The sequence below is a fragment of the Pelophylax lessonae genome (genome assembly GCF_965119305.1).
Source record: "Pelophylax lessonae genome assembly, chromosome: 3".
In the NCBI taxonomy this organism is placed as follows: Eukaryota; Metazoa; Chordata; class Amphibia; order Anura; family Ranidae; genus Pelophylax; species Pelophylax lessonae.
Genome location: NC_138770.1, coordinates 200,391,978 through 200,410,972, shown reverse-complemented (window position 1 = coordinate 200,410,972; position 18,995 = coordinate 200,391,978). Strand labels below are relative to the sequence as shown.

Here is an 18,995-nt window from a genome sequence, read left to right as displayed (position 1 = left end):
TCTTTATTAAAAAATAATTGTAAAAAAATTGCTACAAAGTGCACCGGCATTAAGTGAATCTAAACAGTGGCTTATTCTACGGTGCTAAGATTTACATACAAAAAATAAAAAGATAAGAAGATCAGCAGCAATAGGGACCTGTGGCTCTGATTGGCACATATTGCACCTCTAAACAGCTACGCTCTTCCCTCCTCCATTGCATTCTTGCTATTTTCCTTAGAAGGATAAAGGCTGCTGGCTCCCTCCTTCCTCCCACCCCCTCCTTCTGTCTCAAAGCTTCTGGTTATGCTTGCTTCTGCCAGACCAAATGTACAGTGCTGAGGAACAAGCAGTGCTGCAGGAGCCACACATAGGAGAAACTGCAGAACCCCAACCTGGAGAAAGAGGGGACTCAAGGATGTGAGCCAACCAGGCACCATTCCCTGCTAGGTATAGGGTGCTCATATAGTGTATTCCGGCTCCTGGAGAAATATATTGGTGAGTAATGACTTGTATTTCCACTTCTATTCATTACTTATATGTATGAGCGCACAGATAGGATTAGACAGAATTTATTTATTTCTTTGTTCTTTGTTTTTACCTTGCTAATTTTGATATGATCAAAATACCTATTACAGGCTTACGTGTGTTGTAGAAACACAAAGCCCATTGATTTCCAAGAACAGCCTCAGAACGTTTGTCCTTAAATAATTCATGTCCCTGGAAAGGTGTGTGGTTTGGAATATAAATGAATGTAACAACAAAATCCATGATTTTAGGAACGCTCAATTCAGCCTGTATTATCTGTGCTGATTAATTGTAATTCGTATGTTTGAAGAGGTGTAGGAAAAATGCAAACAAATCATTTTGTAATCCGGTTCTGTGAAATGTCATGAAGTTAATTTAGTGTGCTGTGGAGGTGTTTTATTTCTACACCAATCTACACAGTATGTTGAAACTATCAGATACTAAATTATAACATTTATAAAACTGGACTGTATTCAATGTGGATCAAAAATAATGACATGCTGTCTAATAAGAAAACATACTATCTCTAGTTAGGTAAGGTGTACGATGTACGGTGTACTGCTGTAGCTACTAGTAATAAGAAAACTCACTGCAGCGCATCAAAAATGCATGTGCCTTGATGGGCATTTAACATGAAATTTCATGCGCATTGTGTTGCAATAAATTGAGTTTTTATTCGCCCTGATATGCTTTTTCTTGTCATCTATTATAAAGTGACAGGTCCCTAGAAGGGTCAAAACACTAACTTTTTTTAAAATGATATGTTTACTTTCTTTTTTGCTGCATTGTGTTGCGTTAAAATGCAGGCAGGGTGGTTTTTATTGCAACACATATTTAAAGAACACTGCATGCTCATCCCTAAGCTTTTCCAGTACAAATCTGCCCCCCTGCTCAAATCTCCCACCCCCCAGCACAAATCTTTGGTCCCCCATCCCCCTATTTCAAATCCTCTCTCTCCTCATATGCCTCCAACACAAACCACCCCCCCCTAAAAAAAAAAATAAAATCCCCCTCCTAGAACCAGTCCTCTACCCCTCACATCTCCCCCCCCCCCCCCCCAAGCACAAATCTTCTCTCCCTCACTACAAATCCTCCTTCCAGCACAAATTCCTCTCCCTCAATCCCCTTTTCTAGCACTTATGGCATGAACTAGGCACACAGAAAACCATCTTTTTCTGGACCCTTGCAGGGACTTGCATTTATCCAATGTCAAAAAATGCAGTTCACTGCACATGGCGTGAACGAGCCCCCTTATGTGCTGTAAAAAACCCTATTTTTCCCTTATCTTTTTTTGTGAACTGTCAAATGGAAACAAAAGATTTATGGAAAACAAACAGGTTTATACTTACATGTTCTGTGCAATGGAATTGGACAAAGGAGCCTCCTCTTTTCGGGTCCACCACCGGTTCTCCTGGATCCTCCTCTCTGGTGAGTGTCCCCAAAAAAAGGCGTTTTTTATGGGGGCACTTGTTCAGGCTTGCTCCAGAGCTTTGCTGTCTGCGTCTATAGAAACAGACAGCAGCACCTGACCGTGCCCCCATTCTCTCGTCAGTGGCTTTGATTGACAGCAGCAGGAGCCAATGGTTCCCACTGCCTCAGCAAAGCCAGTGAGACAAGGAAGTGAGGGGAGAGAAGAGCTGCAAACATGTACAGCAATGGATCAAATGAGGGCTCAGGTAAGTTAAAGGGGGGGGTAGGGGAGTGGTGAGGGGGGATACTGATGCCTAAACATGTTTTACCTCAATGTAAGGAAGAATCGCATAAAGTGAGTCTTGTTCTAACTGGGCAGTTAGGGAAAAGTACTAGTGTTTGGTCATTTTGATTGTGAAAATCACCAGTTATCCCATTCAGAAATTTATAGACACGTTGGAAGATATTTATAGCACTAGTCCACCAAGCTGTCTCTACAGTGCACTTAATAGATAACAAGACCTTTATCTTAATCCTAACATGACCCCCACCCCATGTAAGCTATATCCCCAGGTACAGACCTCAGATCCCATTCTTCTCTGATTGTGCTGTGCATGTGCCTTAATGAAGAAGCCATCTACTTACTATCCCTTTGGGAGACAATTCCTCTATTGGGCAATATGGAGAGAAGGCAGTGTATGCACAGTTTCACATAGCTCATCAGCTTGAAGGACAACAGGAGCATCGCCCAACCGTAAAGCCACCTATGCTGTGGATCCCTGTCCACACTTCTACACTGAACACCAATGCAAGAGGTCACTTCCACACTGACCCCCAATGTAGAGGATGCCTTCTTCCCTGACCACCAATGTAAGAGCTTACTTCTACACTGACCACCAATGTAAGAGGTCACTTCTACACTGACCACCAATGTAGAGAATACCTTCTTCCCTGGCCACCAATGTAAGAGCTCACTTCAACACTCACCACCAATGTAGTTAGTCACTTCAACAATGACCACCAATATAAGAGGTCACTTCTACGCTGACCACCAATGCATGAGGTCCCTTCCACACTAACCATCAATGTAGAGGATCCCTTCTTCCCCGACCACCAATGTAAGAACTCACTTTTACACTGACCACCAATGGAAGGGGTCACTCCTACACTAACCACCAATGTAATGGGTCACTTTTACATTTACCACCAATGTACAGTAAGAGGTAATTTCTAAACTGACCACCAATATAAAGGGTTCACTAAAATTTTCACTGTCTGTTTCTTTTCTGACCATTATTATCATTAACTTAAATTCATGATTATTAATTAAACCACATTCTTTAATTCTTATTTAAAGGTATATACAACCTACTGATCACACTAATGTACCACAAGCTGAAGGTCCAATTATTTTAGTAGGGTTCCCTGAGACCTGAAAACTATTTCAAGGGTTTCTCCATGGTTTCTCCATGGTAAAAAGGTTGAGAAAGGTTGCTTTGTACTAAAAATCTATGACTTAGCTCCCAATTGTAAGATAGCTACAGACACACAACAAACACATTTTTGACACTGACACAGGGGTCTTCCAATATTCTAAACACAGGGCCAGTTTACTGTCCTTTACACATTAGGGGGGCTGTATTGTGGCTATTGGTAGTGGGGTTGCCAACTGTCAGTAAATTCATGGACAGTTTCTAAAATCCATGATTTTTACATCTGTCTATGAATGTCCATTAAGGACATGCAGTCTGCATGTCTGAAATGGACATTCATGGACAGATGTAAAAATCATGAATTTCACAAACTGTTCAAGAATTTACTGACAGTTGGCAACCCTGATTGGGAGTAGAAAGTGTACTGGCATCAGTGAGAGTAAACAATGCATCTTTGGCATTAGGGGGAGGAATAATGCACCATTGTTGGTGTCAGTGGCAGGAATAGTGCACCATCGTTGGTGTCAGTGGGAATAATAATGCCCCATCGTTGGTATCAATGGGAGAAATAGTGCCCTGGTATTAATGTAAGGAACAGGAATTTCGCCCCTTTGTTAGTGTCAGTAGTAAGAATATCGTCATGAAAGTGCCCCAAGGGCCAGATAATGGCAAGCAGTGGGCCACATTGGGACCCAAGCCTCAGTTTGGAAACTACTGTACTAACCCACTGAAAAAACCCAAATTAGCACCTGTTCTCACAGTAAAAAAAAAAAAAAAAGAACACTTTTGAAGGACTCACAGGCAGTGCTGTGACATGTGCTTTGAGCAATAGAGATCTCTGCTCTGATGTATCTGTACAGCAAGGTTCTGCTTCCTATCAAGAGTTCTGCAGCACATGGAACAATAAACTATAATAAACTATAAACCACCCCGCTATGTAGGAATTGCTTTTTGGCTTAAGATTCCAGACTTTATAATTGTTTTCCCTAAACTATCTCATAACATAACAATGTTCACAGCTGCTTTGTGATTTAGGCCATGTCAAGCTAAATGTATCTGTTATGTATACTCAATGGATCCAGGCAGTCTGTAGGCCAGAGCGCTATTTTGGAGAATACAATTCATCAAAGGAGTGACTAAACTGTATAATACCTCCTACCTTTACCACAAGCTGATTTCTGAATTCTAATTAAAGTGGACTTTGCATCTGAATTTTCATGCCAAGTGCAAATATTTTAAGCAATGTGTGCAATAAGTGTAACACAGGCATTTATTACCTCTATCAGTGATTACATTACTCCCACTTACAATGCCTTAAAGTGATTATAAAGTATTTTTTTTTTTAAATAACAGACATGTTATACTTACCTCCTCTGTGCAGTGGTTTTGCACAGAGTGGCCCGGATCCTCCTCTTCTCCCGTCCCTCTTTGGTGCTCCTTGCCCTTCCCTCCTGTTGAGTGCCCCCACAGCAAGCAGCTTGCTATGGGGGCACCTTAGCTGAGTCACAACTCCCTGTGCCGATTCAAACACAGAGCCATGACCCGCCCCCCCCTTCTGATTGGCTGACTGACTTTGATTGACAGCAGCGGAAGCCAATCGGGCCGCGCTGCTGTCTCAGACAATGAGGAGGGGAGTCCTGGGCAGCTGAGACACTCCTGCAACATCGCTGAATAAAGATGGGGCTCAGGTAGTATTAGGGGGCAGAGGAGGGCTGCTGCACACAGAAGGTTTTTTAATCTTAATGCATGGAATGCATTAAGCTTAGCAGACACCGGCCAAATGTTGCCGGTTCAATAGAAACCTTCTGGCTTCTGTCGAAGCTGAGAGTGCTGACTGGAGTGTTCTGGTGGGGGGTTAAGCATTGGGATGGGGCATCCCCCTGTCAGAACACAATAGCTTAGCAGGGGAGATGGCTATACTAAGATCGGATTGTTTGTACAGCGGCACTGACCTGAGCTGTCAGGTTTTTTCATTCTGTCGAAGTAGCATGGCCAAACAATATATGCCGATCGCCATCCGATCAGCGCTTTCAGTGCACTGACTGGTGTGGTTTGTTTTTTTTGGGGGGGGGGGGTATTCCCTCTGTTAGAACACAGTAGCTCAGTGCAGAGATTGCTGTACTAACATTGGTAAGTTAGTACAGCAAGCTCATCTCAAGCCTGCTGGGTTGAACGAAAAGAAACTGATAGCGTATACCTAGCTTTTGCCTAAAATTTAGCTTTTGTGCTAGTTAATTCGGCTAAATGAAAAAAAAAAAAAAACCCCAACAAAGAAATTCCTCCATCCACACAAATAAGGTGGATGAAAGAATCCCCCTCAGCAGGACATTTTATTCTGACAGCGGCTTCCTCTGCTGTCAGAATACCCCGATCAGCGACTGCAGCTGCTAATTGATAAATGTTTCCAGCATTTCCCTTCAACAGAAGTCAATCAATCGATTTCTGTCAAGCTGGAATGGTCACACACTAATTGAAAATTTTCCAGTCCCTGCTGAACCAGATTCATTTTGATCAGTGTATGGCCAGCTTTAGCAGACTCACGTTGATAAGAGCTGAATTTGAAAACATACACTATTGCTGTATATTGTGAAAAGTCAGGAATTCATGCAGATTTCAAAAGTTACTGAAAGGTTCGCTTTAAAGCGTAACTCCACTTTCGTTGAGAAAAAAAACAGTCTCATCTGGGTGATCTCTGTACATTACAAGGATTTGAACAAACTTTGTTGCAAATTCCTATCTTTTGTTATTCTGAAGAAATCCCTGTGTTTCTCTGTATCCATGCGGGAAAGTGAGTCTAACGGGAGTGTTTTTATAATTATCAGTCAGCTGTGCACCTGCAGGGCTCTAATGAGGAAATCTGCTGGGCCTGCATCCCTGTAGACGTGATTTCCTATTGGGAGTATCTCACCAAAAATTACATTTTTGTTGCGGGGGGTGCCTAAAACCTGACTTGTATCTTAGGTAGACTTCTGGGAAAATTGGTGAGCCAATCACACAAGCAGGAAATTATGTTTCTGGGGTGTGGTCAGTACACATTCTGTGTACAGAACAGCTCCAGGTAGCCATATTGCATTGCATTTTAGGCTGGGTTCACACTTTTGCGAATTGGATGCGGGTTTCCCCGCATCCAGTTCGCATGTCAGGAGATTTTGACCGGTTCTCTATGGAGCCGGTTCACATATCTCCAGGGCGGCTCCGGTGCCAATTGCACAGGAGTGCTGTGCATCTTCTGGTCCGTTTTCAGGTCTGAATTCAGCCAAAAATTCAGATTGAAATCGGAGCAGAAACGGTGCATAGGGACGCATCGGACCCCTGTTGTGAGCTGCTCTGTGAACCCAGCCTCACAGAACAAATTACAGAGCTGCAGATTGAAAAGGAAAGGTCATTTTTATTAACATTTAATTGCAATATGACTTGAGTCGCAATCGCCATATTATTTTTTCTTTATTTGCTATTTTTTTCCCCCACGAAAGTGGAGTTACCCTTCAAGTATAAAAAAAGGACATTTGGCTTCTAGTCATTCCTCCTTAGCTTTCTTTTCTCTTCTGATCTTCTTCTTCTATTCTACTTTCTCCATTCTCTCCAGCCTCACGCTTACAACCCCTGCCACCTGGAGCTAGGTACCTAAAACCCTTCACCCCTGGTCCTCTTATGCAACAATTTTGTGGCATATACTGTATCTACAAATTAGATCACAAGCTCATCGGTGGGCTTCTGTCGCTGCTCTTAAGACAACATCTTGTCCCTTATGCCACATTATATTATGCTTGATTATCACATATGTCTGCTTATGACAATTATTTTGACTTTATAAGCTCATGCATTCTGATTGAATGCATTATGACTACATCCAGAGCTCCTGAGCTCATGCTGTATGCATTTGCCTATTCTTCAATAAAATCTTTCGGTAACAAGAAATGACATTTGGCTGACTAGGGAACCCAGCTTTTATAAGTGCTATGTTGCTTTATTTCTTTTAAGGCTGGCACTCAAGTATAATTTTATTATGAGCAATTATAATATATTCATTTTAGTAGGCAGTAGCTCTGGAACTCATATTGTGCCAAGAAATAGGAAGAGATTTGGTTGCCACTTTTCTGCTTGTTGCTTTTAATACTAGCTCCAGTGACCTTTTGTTAACTAATTTCTAGAACTGTTCATTGGTGACAGGTAAGATTAATGATACAAATGTAATATTATCCCTAAAATCACCCACATAGGTAATAGGCTATTATAGAGCTTTATGACAATGCAATGAGAACATTCCAAGGTGAGTCACTCATCATAACCTTTGAACTGCCCTACTTTGATATGCCATCCTGTGATATAAAAATGTCGATATAATACTGAGTTCCATCATTAGAATGTCGACATGTCAAGCATTTGTTCCACGTTGGCCACGAAATCTACCTGAGTCACAGTTTAAAGGCCAAGAAAATGTAATACTTGAATTAATCACATCTGCCTGGGGTGGAAAAAGTCCAAAGCAATGAGGTTCATTTTAGAAGATTGTAACAGTTTATTAGCAAAACACAATAATAATATTCATTTAATTTCTTAGAGACTCAAAAAAAAAAAAAAAAAGAAAAAAGATTACACTTTCCTGGTTCCTGTGTGCAGCAGCTCTGCCTTTATTACTGCAGACCCCCTTTTGTTAGGTTTGTTTTATGTGTGATATAATAAAATCCCTGTAATTAAAGCAACAATGTACAAATCTGAATGTTGGTACTTTGGCTTTGTAGTCCTGAAGTTCTGTTTTCATATGCCACCAAAGACCCAATCTGCATGCGTTTAAATGTGTTCACACTCCAAAAATATTAATTAAAAAATGCACTGGAAATGCTATTGCATCAATAACATGTATCATTGCACAAAGTAAACACACGTGGATACATGATGGCCCACCTGCCTAATGCTACAAAAGCACACCTCCACGCACACACTTAGATCTAAACTGGCCCTTTATTTTCTCCCGTAACCCAAATACATGTTATTTAATGCTTTGCTTCACACTAAATGTGCTACTGTAGTATGAACGTCAGATTGTAAGCTGAACGCATACATGGACAGTGTGAATTGTTCAGTGTTGTCTGTAAATTCATGCGGAATATGTTGTCGCTAAAAAATTATACAAAATAATACATATATTACATCAAAAGGGTTGCTCTTACAAGTGAAAAAAGCATTGACCAAAACACATTTTTTTTTTAATTTAATGTATAAAATATTGATATACAAAGGAAGTCCAATGTGTAAAAGAAAACGCCCTCCTCTTCTATGTTCAAATATTCTTAAATGTGCAATAAACCTCCATCACTGACAAAAAGAGCTTTCAAATTGTGAGGCCACCACCAAATGGGAAGAGTGCACGCTTACCGACTGAACTGTAACCCCCCCTAATTAAAGAGAAGTCAGCTGTGCTTTAAATAGGGATATTTTTTGTCAAACTGAATTTCAGCACGTTGACTTAGCTAAAGGAAATTTTCCCTGCAACCTGAATAGCCTATTTGCCTTTAGTAAATCAACCACATATAGTGTGCAGGGGATTACAGAATGTTGATTTGAAAACATATTTAGGTACTTTCACTATTTTCAGTGAGTTAGGCCCCTTTTACATATACGGTCCGTTTGTCCGTTTTTCATTCATCCGTTGACGGATGAAAAACGGACATCAATGTATCTCTATGTAAAAACGGATGACAACGTATGATCATCCGTTAACATCCGTTTTCATCCGCTTCCGTCAATGTCCGTTTTTTTGAACGGATGAATGCCCTATTTTTCATCCGTCAAAAAAATGGATCGGACAAAAAACGGATGACAACGGATGAAAAACGGATGACAACGGATGAAAACGGATGAAAAACTGATAACAACTGACGAAAAACGGATGAAAAATGGATAACAACTGACGAAATACGGATGACAACTGACAAAAAACAGATGACAACTGACGAAAAAAGGATGAAAAATGGATATGATCTGAGATGAAAACAGACGTTGACTGAAGACAAAAAACGTGACTGAACTGACATATTCAATAATTTTAACAAGCACATATCTTTTAGCAAGTGGTGTTTTTAGAACATTGCATGGCAGGCACACGGAAGAAGCACACAGGGGGGGGGCCTGGGCAGGAGGGGCATTTGTATGTGGACAAAGCAGGTGATGAGTGCAGCTGGTGGGAGAAATTACTGGAACTGATCTTCTATGTGGCTCTTTTTGCAGCTGCTGAAAGCTGGTGAGAGAAGTTGCCAGCTTTCAGACGCTGCAGGGAGAGGCATGCACAAGGTTTCAGTCATTTCCCCCATCGGCCACACTCATCACCTGCTCTGATTACCGACGGCACCCCTCTCAATGCGGTACCCGGGGCACCTGCCCCCCTCCCCCCAACAGTTTCGACCCTGTATCTACCGAAGAATGAAGGTTGAGAAGAGATCTTCTGTAGCACTGGGACCCTCCGCAGTTTCTTCAGTGTTTTGCCTCCTTAGATAAAGCACCACACCCATAGTTTAGTAGTAAGAACACAGAGTTTTTTTTAACAAGTTGAATAAAAAAATGAGCAATAACAAGCACTTTTTATTTTCTCATTAAACAACTCATTGTGCCCCTCAGATTAGGCATAAACGGCCCTTACCCAAATGTGATAATAAGTATTGAGTTGTGAATGTGGAGGGACTATTTATGATGACCTAAGGTCTCATGCACACTGGGCATTTAGCCGCAGTGCATAAGACCCTGGCATTTAGGTGCAGGCAGAATGCACAGGTGCACTGTCCAGCCCTGCTGCTGGCCACCTGTAAAACTCTGTGACGGCTGAAAGCTGCTGCAGCTGGACGAGGCACCAAGCAGTACTAATGTTTAGGGCATTATGTATCCAGTGATGAATAGCCCAAACACAAGCAGTCTGCATTCCAAGCATTCTACCCAGGGTGCATACTGCCCAAATGTTATTACTGCTCAGTGCAATGTTCAGCCGCAGCAGCTTTCAAACTGTCATAGGTCTGACGGTACAGCAGTGTTTTTGGTGTTTCATGCATCAGGGCTAATTACTGAAGCATAAAGTAATTTTGTAATGCTAGAAGGAAGCCTGTATGTTAATTTTACCATACAATCTTTCCCTCTGCCTTGCTAGCAATCTTTTTACAAATTGAAAGCTGTCGATGTAATTGCTGAGTCTCAGGAAAATGGTTTCCTATGCACCCGTGTGGGAGGTATGTCATTTTGGCTAGCCATTAGGAAAGGCTGATAACTCAGGTGATAGGGTGAGCCAACTCAATTTTGAACCCTCCGGACTAAGGCTGGGATGCCATTAAAGTTCATATGCAGGTAAAGGCAGGCGTCCCAATACTTTTGGTAATACAGTGGATGTTGTGCTGCTGAGTCCCACACATAGCTCCCTACACAGTGATCATGTCAGCGCTTTTTTTTTCAAGGTTATTTGTGGGTTTGCAAAGATATGTGGTGCATACAAAGTCAAATATTATCTTGTGTGACTCTTGGAAAAAATCTTCCAACATGTATGCCCAGAGTTCAGCTTTAATCATCCACTGAGACCATCTAGACTCCCTCCCACTTTCCCTCTACACATCTATCTGACCATTATGGGACAGTTTGATGGTGGTCATGTGATTACTGACTGCTTATTATGAAAACCCAGGTGAGTTGCTACAATTCCTCTAATTATGATTTTCAAAAAGTATTAATTTATGCTTACAAATAAAGAGTTTTAAGAAAGAGAAATGGTTTCATGTAATATATCTAGTGCTGTCCCCGTAGGGCTTGTTGTATGATGACTTGTTATGCCTCCTTTGATTACCAGCACACAATCACAAATTCATCCTTACTCCCAATGGTTCATTGCTCAATAAACAGACCAGGGGTATTGCATTTTTTGGTGTTTATTTTGAAACTTGGAAGGGGAGAAGGGAAAAGTGGGATACTCCAACCGGAACTATGTACATTGGATAAGGACAACTCTCACTTGGCCTCACCAGGTTGCTTGTGGAAGCAGCTGCACTGCTTGAACCATACTGCCACATATATAGAAAGGGTTAAGTCTCCTTGCTCTTTCTTTCCAGCAATAGACTGGGTGATCTACATTCTCTTCAGGACAGTCACTAGCATCCCCTTTACTGACACCTGTCCACTGACTCTTTTAGCTGCATGGGTGACCCCCCTCAGGTCAGGCCCCTTGACACATATTTGTACTCACTGTACTGCAGAATCAAATCCTCCAGTGTCTCCCCCTTTCAGTCAGCTTCACAGGACCTCTGGAATCAATTCCTTTCTAGCTCTCTCTAGGCCCTCAGGTGGACTACCTGAGGCCACATGGCACCTCTACAGAGAAGGAGGCAGCTGCCTCCTCCCTCCGGGACTCTGCTATCCAACAAAAGACCCTGAGCACATGTGCTCCTGGCTTTTATACGGTATCCCAGCATGCACGAGGTACTTTCCTCTGCCAAATCACCAGGGCTGTATTAAACGCCTGTGCACTCATTTGTCAGGTTTCCTCCCACTGTCCAATATGCCTCCCTTATGGACCAGTGTGAAACAATCTGCAGACAGAATGAGTTGCACCTGAGCACATTGAGCAGACCTCACTGGCAGATCCTGCTCTCTTGTAGGGAGAGAACAATATAGATTTACCTGGAATCCCCCTGATAAGCAGACAGCATTTGAAACTAAACTCTTGCTCTAGCACCTACCTAGGAGGGTGCTACATATACATAAGTTCTATACTAATTGGAGAGTCATGTTGAACAATGGTACATTCACACAGTTCAGAAATATCCCTAAAGCAAGTCTTATTTATGTAGACTTTTCATGAGTGTCTTGCTACATTTGTCACCCCAACCATTAAAAATAGAGAGTATATTTTCAGAGAACTCAGCTGAGCCAAGTCACCCTGCAAAGTTGAGCCGTTACCAGTAAAATGCCAGTTGCTAATTGTTTCCAGCCAAGAACATTCAGCTATAAAGCAAGCCATAGTTATATGACTATTTGTTGTACAAGTGACAGGCATAAACACGTAGTACACAATGTACTTTAATTTCGGGTTCTAAATTAAGCGGTATGAATACATGAAATAAAATTCCTTCCTATGTGATATAACTACTGGAGATGATTAATATAAGGTTAAATACATTTCAGCTATGCACATGCACATATGGATATAGCATTAGAGATGTTAGAAGCAAACACGAAAGTTGAACTGTTGAGCACGGACACATTGATGTGGATTTTTCATCGTATTAAATTATTGTAGTGTATGTTTCCGATTAATATTGATCAATATATATTACGTTTTTGCTTTGTTGCATTACATTTTTTGATTGTAATGTTGGCATTGCTATCTCTGTAATAGTGTCTATTACCATTATAGCACAAATTCTGCTTTAAGTTTCGATTTATACTTGGGACTTAAACTGAAATTAAGGGTTAGATATAAGGGTTAGGCCAAGGTTTAGGGGTTTTGATAAGCTTCAGAGCTAGTTTTGAATTTTAGTTTGGGACTACATGTAAGTAGCATACTTTATATCGTTTTTTTGGTGTGATAAATGTATATCAAAATGACAAAAAGCACTTTCATATCAATGATAGAAGTGTTTTTATTACAGATATTTTTATTAGCTCCAACAACTTTTCGGCAGCTTGTTACATGTTGTACATTCACATCAGTATCTGCCTTCAAGGACCTTACAATCTATGGTCCCTTCCTTACATGCATACATACACAATAAAGACCAATCTAGACAGAAGCCCAATACCCATACTGACATGTCATATGAAGTGTGGGAGGAAACCAGAGTATGCAGAAGAAGAACATGGGGAGAACATGCAAACTATGTATGTAAAACCTTGGCTGGGATTCAAACCAAGGTGCTGAAAGGTAGTAGTGCTAACCACTAAGGCACTGCATTGCCAGAAATTGTACTTATGTACAAGTTATTAGTGCTGAAAATGTATTTACCCAGTTTTTGGTTCCAATGTAGGGAATGGGAAGGGGTTTGTTTCTGCGATCATGAAGTGGGAAACCCTGGGATAGTACGCAGCTGTCTCAGGTAACGCAGGTAAAAAACATTGGTCAAAGTTAAATGGAAAGAGGTGGTTGACAAAGCTGTACCAGTTTTATAATCAGGGCAGCCATCAGAAATTTAGGGGCCTATTACACAGCTTTAGGCTTGGGCTCCCCTTGGCCTGACCAGCAACTTTACCCAGGGCCGCCCACTGGCCATCCCACCGAATCTGCCCACTGGCCATCCCATGTCCTCGTTCTCCATTATATGTCCTCGTCCAGTCTTATCTTCCCCATCCCATGTCTATCTCATGTCCTTCTCCAGTCCCACGTACTCTTTATCCTCTAGTCCCATCTATCTCCATCACATTTCCTCTTCCTTCTTCAGTCCCATCTCCTCCACACCATGTCCTCTTTCTCCTCCAGTCCTATCTCCTACATCCCATGTCCTCCTCCTCCTGCAGTCCCATCTCCTCCATCCCATGTCCTCCTCCGGTCAAATCTCCTCCAGTCCCATCTTCCTTATCCCATTCCCATAGGTGGGGGGGGGGAGTGTGACAGGAGGGGGACAGTGTGACAGGAGGGGGCAGTGTGACAAGAGGGGGCCGGTGGGGCAAGAGGGGGAAGTGCCACAGGAGGGGGTCTGTGAGACAGGTGGAGGGCAGCAGGACAGAAGAGGGAAGTGTCGCAGGAGGGGGGTCAGAGGGACGGGGACATCAGGACAGGAGAGGGAAGTGTCATGGGAGGGGGGCAGTGGGACAGGAGGAGAAAGTGTCACATGAGGGGGACAGCATCACAGGAGGGGGGCAGTGGGAAAGGTGGGGGATAATGAGAAAGATGTGGGGGTGGAGGGGCAATAGGACAGGTGGGGGGCAGTGTCACACACACCTTGGAAAGCACCAGTCCTCCCACCTCTCACCTGTCAAGCAGTGGCTCCTCCAGATGGTGTCAGTGGAGAGGATCTGGTGCAAGGAGGGGTAGCTGAGCCTGTGTTCCATCTCCACCAGGATCTCCGGCAGCAGCTGCAACAAAGGGTGAGGGGGCTCCTTCACCCTGACCTGCTCCTCTTCTTCCTCCACCTCCATGGGGCCCCTTGCTTGCTCCAACTAACCTTACCCACTCCGCACAGCCTGACACACACAGTTTTTCCTGACCCGAGCCTGCCTGACAGTGGGCACTGACCGCGCCCTGCACACACATGGGATCCGCCCACCACTCCACCCTCCTTTGCATCCTGGCAGCCAGGCTGCTTTGACAGTAGCTGCCCTGTGTTACGAACAGTCCAGGTTGGAACCCATGGTCTGGGCCCCTCAGGACACCTGGGCCCCCTACTTGTGCATGGGCTGTCCCCCCTTTTTACAATGGCATGATAATTACTGTACTGCCAAAAAATGAAGCTTGTGTTCAACATGATGTTTTTTCTATGTAGTCCTCAACATCAGCAGTCACCAACCAGTGGTTTATAGACCACTAATGGTCAACGAGAACTTGGGGGAGCATTGTGTGTATAAGGCAAGTATAATTCATGTTAGTGGTCTGTCGGATTCAAAATTGGTCCGTGGGGTCTGAAAGTTTGACGACCACTGCTCTACATCACAAGCTATAAAGTTTCTCCTATGTGGGAATTTTCATCACAGGCCATGCAGCCATATTATACACAAGGTGACCAAATTTACCAGGGACCCCCTCCATGCAGTTCCCCCCCTATTCTTATTACAAACCTTTGTAATTAGCAGCAAGCACTTAGACATGAGGAACCTTCATATCAGGTAATACTCTGAAGCACAAATAAAATAAACACAGCATGTGATTATCAAAGCTTACAAATTATGTTTATCGTGACCATGCTTCCCTTTTAAGCTATAGATAATGTGGAACACTATTGGAACAGCGTTGACAGTTTTAAAATAAACACCTAACTTTTCCCAGAACATGGACAGTCCAAAAATAACTTTACATAGCATCATGTTACACTCGTTGGCTTTTGTCTAAAGCATAAAATGGAACAGAGAAAGTATGCTGATGTAGCTGCATTATGAGATTTGTAGAGATCATTTTGGTTACAGTTAGGGAAACAAAACTCTCTGGACGACTATAAAATCCTTCTTTTATGAAAAAAATACAAGGAATAAATATGGCTGTTATTTTAAGACATGTCATGTGCTTTCTTCTAGGCTGCAACCCAAGTGTGGACTCACAGGACGCTGTACCACAGGACCACAGTCTACGTTAGACCCATATGTATCTTTGAATGCTTATACAGTCTCTTGCCCACGCCTGAAGGTCACTCAGGACTGTAACAATGGAGATGCTACGTCGCTCTTCTGTTTTTGCTGCAGAAGTATTTGAGGTGTTTGACAGATCCCCCACTGACAAGGAGCTGGTAGCCCAGGGGAAAGCATTGTGCAGAGACTTTATCCAGGCCCGACTCCAGCGTGCTGGTCTTGGATGGAACAAACCAGAACATGGGATCTCTTCTTCAGTAGGAGGACGTATGGCGGAGGTGTCAGCCACCTTCCTGAGGCTAGGTCAGTAACTAGGGAACGCACACACAAAAATACATTCAACCCATATAAAGGCAGTATTTATTATAATCTATATAAACAAATATAACTTTAAAACCATCTCAATGTTTGGACTACCAAAGACGCCAAAATGTAAATGGGACACACTCGTCCATATTTTATATCTAAAACTGCATTTAATTAACAGCTATTCATGCACACAGCATTATACTTTATTATTAGGATATATGCATAGGTGTGTGCAGCCTATTGCATTAGGGTGTGCACCCCAAAGCTCAAACACACATGTGCAGTAGAGCAGTGGATAGTGTCAGTAGGACAGTGGACGTGTCAGTAGGGCAGTGGACGGTGTCAGTAGGGCATTGGATGATGTCAGTAATTATTTATTTTTGTTATTTCATCATATTATTTTTTACAACTCTATTTTTTATTATTTTTTACAATTTAATTTAGTTTAAAGGAGTTTTAAAGTCAGTAAGGTTTTTTTTTAATCTAAATGCATTCTATGCATTAAGATAAAAATCCTTCTGTGTGTAGCAGCCCCCCAGCACCCCTAATACTTACCTGTGCCCCCTCTGTTCACATCCCTTGGCCATCCTGGGACTCTCTCTCCTGATTGGCTAAAATACAGCTGTGGCGCCAGTGGCTCCCGTGGCTGTCAATCAAAGTCAGTGATCCAATCAGGAGAAAGAGGGGGCGGGGTCGAACAGCAGCTCCGTGTCTGAATGGACAGACGAAGCTGCAGCTCGGCTCGGGTGCCCCCACAGCAAGCTGTTTGCTGTGGGGGCACTCAATAGGAGGGAGGGGCCAGGAGCAGGAACAAGGGACCCGAGAAGAGGAGGATCCAGGCTGCTCTGTGCAAAACCAACTGCACAGAGGAGATAAGTATAACATGTTTGTTATTTTTTTTTTAAAAAGAGAGAGAATTTACAATCACTTCAACTATTTTTTACAATAATATATTTTTAATTTTTTTTGCAATTTGCTAGGAGCCCCATTGGGGTCTTTGGTGAAATAATAGAGGTCTAAACAGACTTCTGATGTCTCGCTGTTGAAACAGAGAAAGAGACTGATGACAGTGATTCCCTAGTCCCTTTCTCTGTAGCCTCAGCTACCATGGGGGAGGGGGGTGGCGGTCAACAGGGGGAATTTGTGTTGCACAGGGTAATTAGAGTGTGCCCAGGCACACCAGCACACCCTGTGCGCACGCCTCTGGATACATGCTAAAAGCACCAGTCTCCAGTCATCTTTAGAGTACCCCTATGGAAACAATTGTTGTATCAGTTATTGCAAGTACACATGCTTTTAACATGTATTTTTTGGTGTATATGCCTAACTTGACAATTCATTAAATACAGGTAGAGCGGTACACGTTTATATTTAGCTAATTTTCAGTGTCTTTGGTTGCCCAACCCTTGAGATCGCTTTAGAGTTAAGTTTTAGGTAGTCCCTACTTTGGGGTGGTTTTTGGATTATTGTTGGGTTTACTCCAGACTCCTCGTGTAAGGCTTTGTGGCCACTTTGTTTGTGTATTGTGTATTACCTAGGAATTCCCACCTTATTATGGGTACATGAGGTTGCCATATTGACAGCAGATATAAAAATGTATGAATGTCAATTAATTAGTACTGCCATTTAGGATGCCCATTGAGCACCTATGTTTTGAGGACACCTAGGCACTGTGAAGAAAAAGTAAACATAGCAGAAGGTACATACGCCACCTTAAAGGTTAAAGTAAGCACACGGTTTTACTTTAAAGGGTTTTATATTTTCATCTAAATCTTCAGTTCTGTTTGCTCTCCAAGGGTTAGGAATTGAGGTTGGAACCACATTAAAAATGTTAAGCAGCTCAACCTTCCGAGATGGCATGGAAACTGCTCTGATGTAGCCCTAAAACAGCATACTGCTTTGGAATAGCGTGTGGTTTCCTACTTTCCCTATGATGATGGAAAAATTCTTTAAAAGCAGATTAGTCAGTGTTGCATGACAAGCGTAATTTAAAGATAGTACAGGCAAAGAACCAGGACACCCATGTGATAGGAAGTATTCTAAGAAAGACCATCAGTTCTTTCTGGTAATATACCATATTTATAATATATTTCCACTAATTCTTTATCATTTGAATGCCTACTTTTATGAAGGTTTCCTGTGGCGTAGGTCCAAACTGTCTTGGGAAAGCCCAGGCACAAGGGAATACTAAATGCATCTGCATTGCTGTTTGTATTCTAGTCACATTTTCCTGTTTCCATGAGTGACCACATTATTGTGTTTTGCTTATACATGTAAAATAAAAAAATAAATTCACTTGCAGTTAACAATAAAAAAATAGTTTTTTAAAACAATTCTAATTTTCCAGTCTCCTAAAAGTCAGCTTACATGAGTTTAAAAATTATAAATGGTATCACAACTAATAGTACATTCCAGCAAATTATGCTATTCAATGAAAGCCACAGTATTTTCTTAGTAATGGGGATGAGAAGAACTATTTCATACCTGCCAATTGTCCCGTTTTTCCCGGGACAATCCCGGCAAATAGGAGCCTGTCCCGGGTATTTTACAGTGTCCCTGTTAATCAGGGACATTGTAAATCATTTAAAAAAAAAAAAAAAATTTAATTTTGTGCCACACAGTGTCGCTCTCACCCCAGCTAGGAGTTGTAGTTCTGGCAGCAGGTTGTCTCTCTCTCTGTGCCCACTCACTCTTCCCGCCTGTCGCAAATTTAACGTGTCACCGAAGGCAGGGTGTCAGCATGGTGCACTTTCCAAAATCCGCCAGCAGGGGGAGGCAGAGCACCTTCCGACAAGCTGGAGGCCTCACACTCCATTAATTACTACTATCAATAATGTTTTTTTATAGATATAATTTATACACCTGTTAATTGATACATATATATATATATATATATATATATATATATATATATATATATATATATATAGTTTTCTAGCTCTAGATAAATGTGTGTACATATCCGTGTATGTGTATGTGTGTGCATATATATATATATATATATATATATTGCTCAAAAAAATGAAAACAGACCTCAATCCTCAATGGGAAAAATCTCATGCTGGATATCTATACTGGTATGGACTTGGTATG

The 18,995-nt window shown here is 42.1% G+C and overlaps 1 protein-coding gene across 1 annotated transcript in view; it reads left to right on the top strand.

Annotated features, from left to right (window-relative positions):
- The first annotated feature begins 210 nt into the window (after positions 1-210).
- BOK (BCL2 family apoptosis regulator BOK) overlaps positions 211-18,995 on the top strand; it is a 39,701-nt gene continuing 20,916 nt past the window's right edge. The window contains exons 1-2 of the mRNA XM_082249327.1: positions 211-477; positions 15,543-15,896. Of these exons, the coding sequence (XP_082105453.1) occupies positions 15,671-15,896 (226 nt within the window). The 5' untranslated portion in view covers positions 211-477; positions 15,543-15,670. The remainder of the gene's footprint in view (positions 478-15,542; positions 15,897-18,995) is intronic.